This window comes from Lithobates pipiens, unplaced genomic scaffold, assembly GCF_037356315.1.
Source record: "Lithobates pipiens isolate NorthernLeopardFrog02 unplaced genomic scaffold, aLitPip1_a1.2 Scaffold_10, whole genome shotgun sequence".
NCBI lineage: Eukaryota > Metazoa > Chordata > Amphibia > Anura > Ranidae > Lithobates > Lithobates pipiens.
The window spans coordinates 69,086,766-69,097,934 of NW_027507686.1; the positions used below are offsets into that span (position 1 = coordinate 69,086,766).

The window sequence follows — 11,169 nt, forward strand, 5'->3', positions numbered from 1 at the left end:
AGTACCGGTATAGTCCAACATTTATCTCTTTTGGGTCTGGGTTTGGTATAAGGAGTTTAGAATGTACAGCTCCCCTACTACTCCCATATCCTGTTTATATGTGTGTGGTCACACCATCAGATTTTACAAGCAGAAAGCACAGCATGTGTGTAGTCAGTGCATGGTACACAACCCAAAGTGATCGTTTCAGCTTCATCATTATTGTGGACTCTTTAGGCTACAGAAGTCCCTCATATGCACATTGGAAATTTCTATTTTTCTGGCAATCACACAATAAAAAGCAAAGCAAACACAATCACAACAATTTGCATATTTACAATTAGGTAAATAATATATGTAGATTAAGTAGTAAAAAAATAGAGTTTAATAAAATAAATATAAAACAAAAAATAGTATATACATATGTTGCATTATTATTATTCATTGAGGGGTTATTTATCTCAAAACCCAAAGGAATTGTGGGAGATGCCATTGTTGACCTGCTTCGGAAAATGCTAGTTACCTGGCTGTTATGCTGACCATCTACTTCAAAACTTTCTTTGCCTCCGACATGGAAGAAGAGTACATACAGTATGTTAGGAAGTTAAAGTACAATTCCCTACTTGTAAGCTTGTTCTGGGTCAGTGACTCAAAACTGTTGACTCAGACAGTTGAAGTCAGCATGGCTGTCTGGCAACTAGCCTTTTTTAGGTTCAGCATGGTGGCCTTTACGGGGTCTCTTTGCAAAGGTTTCCTTTAATATGCTACACATACATTCCCAAAGTCACTACTCCAGTTCTGTGCCCTTAGAGCTAGTTTGCAGTCCCAGCCATGTATAAATGGTTGGTTGTTCCCATTTCCTTCTCTTCAACATCCATTCTGCCCTTTCTCCCTTTTCTGTTGCACAGCAAGATGCCCAACACAACCATCACTACTGCCAATGCTCCTAGGCCTACCCCTATACCTATATATATGTGTGACATCTTGGAGGCAGTGGTGTGGAGGATTCTGCAAGGACCTCTCATACTTCCTTCTATATCCTCTTCCGCTTCAACCTCTGATGGACTTTCTCCAGCATTGTTAATGGCCACCACACACACTGTATACTGGGTAGCAGGGAGAAGATTTGTAATCGAATAGGAGCGGTATGAGGCATTAAGGTCTGGTCCTTTTTCAACTTGACTGTCCAGTCCTTGGTACAGTACTCTATACATGTGCACTGTAGACGAAGGGGAGCACCAATTCACAGTTATTTCTCTGTCAGCCAGTAAGACCTGACTCAGCTTTGGGGGGTCTGGTTTGACGTTTGGTCCATCTATTCCAGGGCAAAGACAACTATCACCTGCCTTGCTTTGCATCTCTTCACATGTTGGTGACAGGTGCTCACAATGATCGAATGGGCATGGTTTCATAGAAAGAGGTGGAGGGGGGGAAACCGTTGAATCAGCATCGTCATCATAGTAGTCATCTGGTTCACTGGTGACATACAGGAGCCGCTCTCGGGTGGTTTGACTTTTTGTAACTTTTGTGTGCTGTATAGCGCTAGACTGGTTATTGGCAGTAGTTAGGGTAGGTGTGCTCGCCTTTAATAATGCAGAATCTTCAAGGGTGAAAACCAGAGACCTCGTATTGATGAGGCAGATGTGTAGAAGAACCAAATAAAGAGAGGACATCATCTAAAATGGAAATATGAAGCATATTAATAGTGGAATATGAGTAGAAAATAAGATGGCAATTCCAGTGAAAAGAAAAAGATAAGGTGAATCAACTACAGATAGATGAAATGGAATATAACTGTTGGAAGTTTGATATAGGATGTTAGTTTAATATATACACTGTAACCATTTACTGACCAGGTCTTTTCTGTAACATTTTGTTTACAAGTTTAAATTTTTTATTTTTGCTAGAAAATTACTTAGAACCTCCCCCCCCCCCCAAAAAAAAACAAAACAAAAAAAAACACTATATATTTTTTTCAGCAGAGAGCCTAAGGAATGAAATGGCAATTGTTTCAATATTTTATGCTACACTGGATTTATACAGCGGTGTTTCCAACTAAATTTTTTGGGAAAAATTACACTTTAACCACTCCAATACCAGACACTTACACCCCCTTCCTGCCCAAGCCACTTTTCAGCTTTCAGAGCTGTCACTTTTTAAATAACAATTACGCGGTCATGCAACACTGTACCCAAACTAAATTTGTATCATTTTGTTCACATAGAGCTTTCTTTTGGTGGTATTTGATCACCTCTGCAGTTTTTATTTTTTGCTAAACGAATAAAAACAGACCAAAAATTTTGAGGAAGAAAAAGAGTTGTGGCATACCTGGTGGTCCAATGTGGTGACCATCCCTGGTGGTCCTGGCGGCATCCTGATGGTCCTGGGTGGCATCTGAGGGGGGGCTGCGCTGATAAACAATCAGCACAGACTCCCCCTGTCAGGAGAGCAGCCGATCAGCTCTTTTCTACTTGCATCTCTCCGATGCGAGTGAGGAAAAGCCCAATGGCTCTTCCTGTTTACATCGTGATCAGCTGTGATTGGACACGGCTGATCACATGGTAAAGAGCCTCCGTCAGAGGCTCTTTACAGAGATTGATGTAGCGGTGTGTCAGACTCACACACAGCACCACCGATCACTGCGATGTGAGCCCTATCGGGCGCATGGCAGCTGTTATACTGCTGGACATCATATGACGCCCAGTCAGGATAACAACCACCACCAGGCCATCATTCTGCTATTGGTCGGGCGAGAAGTGGTTAATGAATACAAAAACACTAAAGTTAGCCCATTTTTTTGTATAATATGAAAGATGATGTTACACCGAGTAAATAGATACCTACCATGTCATGCTTTAAAATTGTGCATGCTCGTGGAATGGCGACAAACTACAGTACTTAAAACTCTCCATAGGCAACGTTTTCAAAGGTTTACAGATTACCAGTTTCAAATTTACAGAGGAGATCTAGTGCTAGAATTTTTACTCTTCTTCTAACAATCACAGCTATACTTCACATGTGTGGTTTGAACACCGTTTAAATATGTGTTTGGGACATACCTATGCGTTCGCTTCTGTGTGAGAGTGCGGAGGGATGGGGAGCTTTAAAAAAAAAAAAAAATGTCCTTATTTATTTTACGTTTTTTTATTTTTACACTGTCCCTTTATTTTTTGTTTAGCACTTCTTTACCTATTATAAGGAATGTAAACATCGATTGTAATAGAAATAAGCATGACGGGTCCTCTTATTGAGAGATTTGGGGTCAAAAAGACTGCAGATCTGTCATTTACCTTTAAAGGCAAAAAAAAGAAAAAAAAAGGTCTTTGACTTTAACAAAAAAATAAATCATCTCTTTAAGCCCGAGAACCAGAAGAGACGTTGGAGGTCGCTCCGGTCTTCCAAAGGCATAGAGCAGAGTGGTGGGCCATCTTGCCGATCCAGAAAGCGGTGGGGGGCACCTCTCCCGCCACCTTTAAAAGTGATCCCACGGCCAATCCATTGTCAGGATCACTTTTAGCAGATGCTGAATCACCTGCAATAATCAGTGATACCTGGATTATGACAGCTTGGTGCTGCTATAACCCCGATATTAAACAGTAAATAATGATGTATATATAGTGTGGGCGGGGATGACGGGGATGTTAGTTTAATGTATATCGTACATGATATTGGGTATGTTATAAGGTAAATATGTATATAAAAGTCATCCTTTCGTAAGGAAAGTGACTGCCATATGCTAACCATCCTCTGAAAATGTTGGTTGCCTGGCTGTTATGCATTGCCAGTGGTTTCAATACCTTTGAATCTTGCAGAAAATACTCAATGGTGTGCGAGAAAAAAAAAAGGGAATTTTTCTTGCATATGATTGGATTATTGAATTTGGTACACATTCACCTCATTCACACAGATCCACACAGGCTTTACTCATTTTGTAATGAAAGTAAATCTTCCACTATTCTAGACTAAATTAAAGTGCTGTACTCCCAGTCAAGTGCCTAATAATATAATCTTTATGGCTGCTTCTGACACCCCCATTATGTCAGGCACGATTTTCTCACTGAGTGCACATATGGCATTTTCTATTATTCTGTGGAAACAGGCTCAACGTAGCCAAACTACTGCCAATCCAAACTGCACAATCATACAATTCATGCCAATGTAGACTGAAAATAGCTACACTGAAGTGGTATAAAACCCAAAAGCAAACATTGATTATATTGCAGGTTACAAATTCTTAAGCCTCATACACACAATAGGACTTTGTACAAACTTTCCCTTGGATTTTTGTACAAAGGGTGTCGGCCCTGAACTTGTATTGCATACACACAGCAGGACTTTTTCAGCCAACTTTCACCAAATTATGTGTTTTTTTCTGCTCTTTACTGCCACCTTTGGTCAACTTCTGTATTGTTGTCTGATCTTTTGCATTGGTTCTGAGCATGCCCGTTTGTACTTTGTACAAAAGTCCTACGGTTTTCTGTACACACGATCAGACTTTGCTCCATCAGACTTTTGTTGCCAGAAAGTTTGTCCGCTCGCACAGCCAACAAAAGTCAGATGAAAACCAAAAAAGTTTGTCCGATGGAGCGTACACACGGTCGGATGTTGCTCCAAAACAGCTAATTTGCATGTTTGTTGTCAAAAAGTCTGATCGTGTGTATGGGCCTTTAGATGTGGTGGCTGCATTTGTTTTCTTTTCTTTTTTTTTACTATCTTATTATCACCTAGTTATCAGGTCAGCAAGTCTGTTTTTCAAAAGAACAAGCTGCCCAGAAAATGTAACAATTATGGGCCGTACACACGATAGGATTTTCCGACAACAAATGCTGGATGTGAGCTTGTTGTCGGAAAGTCTGACCGTGTGTATGCTCCATAGAACATTTGTTGTTTGAGAGCTGGTTCTCAAATTTTCCGACAAGACTTGTTGTTGGAAATTCCGAGCGTGTGTACACAAATTCTGATGCACAAAAGGCCATGCATGCTCGGAATTAAGCAGAAGAGCCGCACTGGCTATTGATCTTCATTTTTCTCGGCTTGTTGTGCGTGTTGTACGTCACCGCGTTCTTGACGTTCAGAATTTCTGACAACATTTATGTTACCGTGTGTGTGCAAGACAAATCTGAGCCAACATCCTGTGGAAAAAAAATCCACGGTTTTGTTGTCAGAAAATCTCATCCTGTACATAGCTTTAGTGTTCAGACACACCATTTACCACTGACACTAGTGTTTACAATGATTAGCTTTTATGTAAAACCTTTATCCCAAAAGGAAAAAAAAACTGTTGCTGTAACTACTTATAACGTGTGAGCTGGAGTTCACTTTCAATTTGTTAGTGTATTTAAATCTGCTAGTGCATCTAACAACCCCCCCCCCCCCAGACTGACAATGCTGCTGTCCAAATGTGCCCTTGTACCCCTTAATCCAGTGTGGATGCACTATAATACAAGAAGTTTTTTAGGCTGGCCATACATTATACAATTTTCTTCTATAGATTTCCTTTAGATTTACCAAAACCATATAATATAAGGTCAAATCTAAACGCTTTCAATTTGTGTGCAATCAGGCAGGCCCTTCTACTACACAGTTGAAGGTAAATCTAAGGGAAATTGAATAAGAAAATTGTATGGTGTATGGCCAGCTTTACTGGCCAGATCTTTAGGTGAAAACAGAGGGGGGAAAAGCAAGCTAATGCAGCAAACAAACATCTAATGATTGGTAAGCTGAAATATAATACATGTTTGTTTTTGGCTTTAATACTGCTTTAAATCAGTAGTGATGGCTCAAGCTTGATCAGCCTGATTGGGAAATGTTAGGCAATACCCACATTGAGCTCTGATACTTTAAAGTCTCATACAAACCATCAGATTTTCTGCTGATTTTGTCTTCAGATTTACCAAAACCATATAATGAGGTCAAACCTTAGGAGTTTCAATTTGTATGCAATCAGGCAGGCTCTTGCATGGTTTTGGTAAAACTGAAAACAAAAATCAGCAGAAAATCTGATGTGTGTATGGGGTATAACAGATATAAGCCAACAGTTTATGGAGATTTTCCCTAACATGCACTCTCCAGTAGACACAAAAAGTAGGATATAAAAGAGATCTTCTGATAATCTAAACATTGGGGAATGGGGCCGATCAGCGGCCCTTATTTTGGAGTGCTTATAACCAAAATACTTGGCTCCTTATCCTCTGCTAAACCTCATCTCAGCACAGTATTCCAGCAGGCAGAGCAAGGCATGTTGTATAACATTGAGAACCCCACACTCCTAAATCAGCAGGTATTTCCTGCAGCTACGTGAAGAGAATGTGGGAACATTCTCTGCAACCTGAAGATGCACTAGAAATGATATAGTGTTAGAACATTGTACATCGAGTCATATCTCTGTTGTATTTATTATGAAGCCTGCATTAAACTAATGGTCGCCATACACGGTTTGATAAATGTTCGATTTCTTTTCCGATTGATCTATTCCAATAGGAATAATTGATCTATACATAGCTACACATACAATTAATCTATAGTCAACAACCCATTCAATCGATATTTCACACAAGGGGAAGTGAATTTGATCAATAGTTAAAATACAATCGTAACATATCTGTTTCTATTATGTGATATAATAATCTGATCAATTGAAATATTGTATTCATGAACACAGTATCTCAGTGCTGTGGATTTATATAACTATTTTCTGTCTTGGCTAAGGAACTCAGTTTGATCAAATCTGAAATAGAACCCAAATTCATCCACATTGATTGAATGATTAAAGTGTTACTAAATCCAGGACCCTGCATTCGCTATATCTGGTCTCCCACAGTACACAGAACATGAAAAAGCAATTATTTTAGTAAATATAAACTGCTAAATACCTTTTCTCATCAGCAGTATATAGCAGTCTCATGACTTCTAGCAGTGTCCAGCCAAGCACTAGTTAAAGCTTGTAGGGGGAGTTTTCATACTGCACTGAGTGTCCTATCAGAATCCAGGACTCCTGACCCTCTGTCTGGACAGTGCAGATTGGCCCTGTGCCGATCACATGCACTGTCCCAAGAAGAAAAAGAAAAAAACCCTATCTAGCAATACACAAACTGAGCATGTGCAGCCTGACTCCATAGGCTCTGTATTATCAGGAGACAGTGCAGGGAGGGGAGAATCTGTGTATACAGGATCAAACAGCCTTTTTTCACAATGTGGAGGATTAACCCCTAAGGTTCCACAGTGAGTATAACAAGCATGCTTTACTGCATATACAGACTGATTTGACTGTTGTGGCTTTAGTAACACTTGTGTGTATAGCCACCATAATAGTTCTCACAATACAAGTAAAAAATAAAAAAAAGTTTTGCTTTAAAGGGAGCCTGTACTTAAAAGACAATTTAACCTGCCTGGCCCCATCTCCTGTATGTGCTCATCTTTCCGTCACTTCCCTAGCCAACCCATCTCTCTGCATGGACAAAGCGCAGGTTTACCTTTAGAAAAACCTGTAAAGAGGATACAGTGATTACAATCACTGCTATCTCCTGTTGAAAATTCCAGTTCCCCACCTGTCATGCTGATCCAATGGCTTGACTACATTTTAAGTCCCAACTAGAACATGTATAGAGATTAGAGGTTCTGACTTCAAACGGATCTTCTATTCTGCATGCTTTTCTTTGTTGGTGTCTTAGACAGTATTGATGAAAGTGGCAGCCAGGAAACTAATATTTTCAGTAGGAGGTCAGGATTGGCAGCCCCCATACTTCATCCAATATAGTTTTTCAATCGGCATTTAGCAAAAGTCATTATAATGCTTGTAATAATTAGAATCAAGTCTACAACCTGCAAACCAAACCATGGCCAAAAAAAATAAAATAAAACACCATCACACCTACTTGCTCTGTGCTATACCATGCAGTACTTTGTCATTAGTAAAATTTCATATCTCCAACCCATCAATGTAACACAGTTCTGTTTAACTCACCTTTTACTGCAGGTTGTCTTTATCGACTTGTCGCTGTTTTGTTTCTCCAGTTATAAGTTCAGCTGCTCTTGAGGGCAATCTTGCATAACTTTATATGAATCCACTCTGTGATGTCACCTCAATGGATGAGCCTGAATCACGGGCTGAGTATGTGGGAGTGGAAATGACTGGCTGGAATCTGGGACCAACACACAGGAAAAGGCAAGACTTTCGGAAGAAAAAGTAACCTGACTCTCAGCACTGTTCTCATGTGTGCAAGGAATGTGGACTTTTACAAGTGTGTTCTTGCCTGTCTCTCAGCTTATTCTGGTAAAGCAAGGATGGAAAAATGGGAGATGGCAGCATTGGCTTGTTTTCATCACCTTGCCACCCTATATTAATGTCCTCGTACACAGTTCCCTATGCCATTAGAACAATACTAAATGTTTCATCTAAGAACTAACAGCACACAGCTGTGCACATCTGCATTACCATGATGCAGGTGTTTGTCTGGCCTTAGACTAGTTTTACACTTCTGCGCTTGGGGGGCGGGTATTTCCAGCACCCGCAACTACCCACAGTGAAAACGCACTGCTCTATGAAAACGTGAGTGGCTGGCATTCATTTGGAACAGCACCCCCACGCATGTAAAATTGCAGTGCAGGTACAGCAGGGAAATCGCATGGGCAAAAATGCCATGTGATTTCCCTGTGCCTTCGTATTTGAAAAGGTGCATTCACCTTTTGTTTGCAGAAATGCAGGCATAGCAGCCCAGTTATTTGAATGGTCTGCAAAAATGCATAAGTGTGAATATAGGTTAGTGTTTGGGTTAGGGCTTTCTATTTTCACTAATCACTAATGCATTTTTTGGTGCAGTTAGAAGAAGTGAAAAAAAAAAAAAAGCTGCATTTGAACAAAAATGCAAAGATGAATGAAGCGTATGAAATACACAGTACATGCGTTAAATTGCAGGCAGATCCACCTTTTGTTGGAAAATGCAGATATATTTGCTAGAAAATGTGTGATAAAAATGCAAGCATTTTAAAAACACAAAAGTGCAAACCAGCTTTAGGCTAAGGGCCCGATTACACTATCACACACACACACAACCGCGTAACACACATACCGTAACATTAAACTGCCCATTCATAAAGAATGAACTGAAATGCACCACAATACACAAAAATGGGACAGGCTACATTTTTCACAGAACATTGCAACATACAGTTCACCACTATAGGGGGCATTTATCAATCCTATCTCAAGGCCAAGCAATGCTAAACAGGAGCAGTGAAACGCATCATGAGACAGATGTATTACAAGGTTACAGCCAGAGTCATAAATTCCTCCTTTGGCTGCATTAAACCCGACCACTTCCTAATTATGTGTCTGTTTGGAGTAGATATCCATCTTATCTTCCGTAATAAATCTGTCTTGGAATTTTGCAAACTGTTGCAATTGGCTTCCCAGGAATATGTAAGCAGAGGTGTGTAAACCTGACAGAGATATTGCTCAATAAGATGCAGCCTGATTCGCAAAAAATTGGATTTTTATAACAGCTTACCTGTAAAAATCCTTTTCTTCTTTGTTCCTCAGGGTGGGACCTGGGCCACCATACCCATTTTAAGGCCAATAACTAGAATATAAGCTAGCCAAGTGGGGACTAGCAAAATTAACAAGTCAGTTCCCATAGACTGCAATGGTGTTTGTTGTATAAATTTTGCCCATCTGTAATTTTGTATCATGTTGGATGATACACTTAATTTCGGACAGGGAAGTGACTTATTTTGTGCTAGCTGCATTTGGGCTGGTCTGGGCATGCTCAGGGACTTTTATTTTTTTGTGTGTGAACGGTACTTGGGTTTTTCTGGGCATGCTAAGAAATTGTGTTTTTTGGGTAATTTAAGGACATCCTTAACATGTGTACCCACTTTTAAGTAATGTCTCTACATTGGGTGAACTTGCATTTTGTGTTTCATGGACTGTGCATGTGTTTTTCAATTGCTTCATCAGCACTCAAACCTGTTATATAAAGCTTGCAGATAGCATTCTTTACCTTTCCCTGAAAAGTCTGTGTTTTCTCTTGGTATTTTGTTTGTTGTGGCTTTAGGGCCGGTTCACACTGCGGGCGACTGCGATCCGACTTCAGGTCGGTCTAGGTTGCCTCAAGTCGCCTCCAGGTCGCGCTGCATTAAAAACAATGATAGTCAATGGAGCTGTCTTAATATACACTACTGCAGTAGCTCCGACTTTTAAAAAAGGTTCCTGTACTACTTGGAAACGACTTCTAGGCGACTTGTACCCATTCATGTCAATGTAAGTCGCCTCTCCTGTTCATCTGTAGGCTACTTGCAGGCTACTTGACAGGAAGTCACCCAGCCCCCACTGCAGGCAGCCCCTCCTTTCCATACACATTAGTTTCGTTTTCCTGGTTATCTTGAACTCACACAGACCAAGAGCTCAGTCCTGCAAAATGTCTGCTATGAACAGGAGAGAACCAGTGGACAATGAGTCCCTCATACGCTTTGTTCGGGAGAGAAGGTGTCTGTATGCCAAGACTGTATGGCAAGTGACGTGGAAAGTGGACAATGACATACAGCATATGTACTTGCCTTGTGATCGACATCCGTGTATACTTGAAAAACTTGTCATCAAAACTACGCAAGTTCTCATACATAGCCCAGAACTGCCCTCTGTTATGTCGATTGGCAATGATTGGATGGATCCAGTAGCGACGTCTTCTTCCCATCCTCCTCCTCCGCTTCATTTCTTCTTCTTCCTCTTCCATCAGTACTGCCAAACCAGCTGTTAGGACAGCTGACATAAGGTAACGCACAGAGAGCATTTTGGACACAGAACAACTGGCAAAAACAGGAACAAGGAAGAAGACAGGAACAGGAATGATGTCACAAGGGGTGAAAGCTCACTTGTACAGTTCCCTGTCCTGGAGGCGACTTGTAAGTCGCCCCAAGTCGCGCTGTTAAGTCGGATACAAGTCGTATCCGACTTGGCTTCACAAGTAGTGTCGCCTCGTGTCGCCCCCTGTGTGAACCAGCCCTTACAAAACACGTGTTTTAGAGCAAGTACTTTTCACTTATGTTTATCTATTTTTTGGGGGGAGATGTTTTTCCCTAAAATATTTTTGAGGTTGTCAATGTGTGTCATTTGTAGGTTGTTAGTTTCACTTTGATTTAATTGTCAGTGCTGTATTATTTTGCAAAATCTTCCTATGAGATGTTTGTGGGTGC

General features: G+C 40.5%; 1 protein-coding gene across 1 annotated transcript; it reads right to left on the reverse strand.

Annotated features, from left to right (window-relative positions):
* Positions 1-341: 341 nt before the first annotated feature.
* Positions 342-8,280, reverse strand: LRRN4CL (LRRN4 C-terminal like). The gene is made up of 2 exons (XM_077455811.1): positions 7,943-8,280; positions 342-1,655 (listed from the first exon to the last, which is right to left on the reverse strand). Exon 2 carries the CDS (start codon positions 1,653-1,655, stop codon positions 792-794), a length of 864 nt encoding a protein of 287 aa, XP_077311937.1. The 5' UTR covers positions 7,943-8,280; the 3' UTR covers positions 342-791.
* Positions 8,281-11,169: the final 2,889 nt, after the last annotated feature.

Coding starts and splice junctions, on each gene's coding strand:
- LRRN4CL (XM_077455811.1), bottom strand. CDS start 1,655: ATGATGTCCTCTCTTTATTTGGTTCTTCTACACATCTGCCTCATCAAT.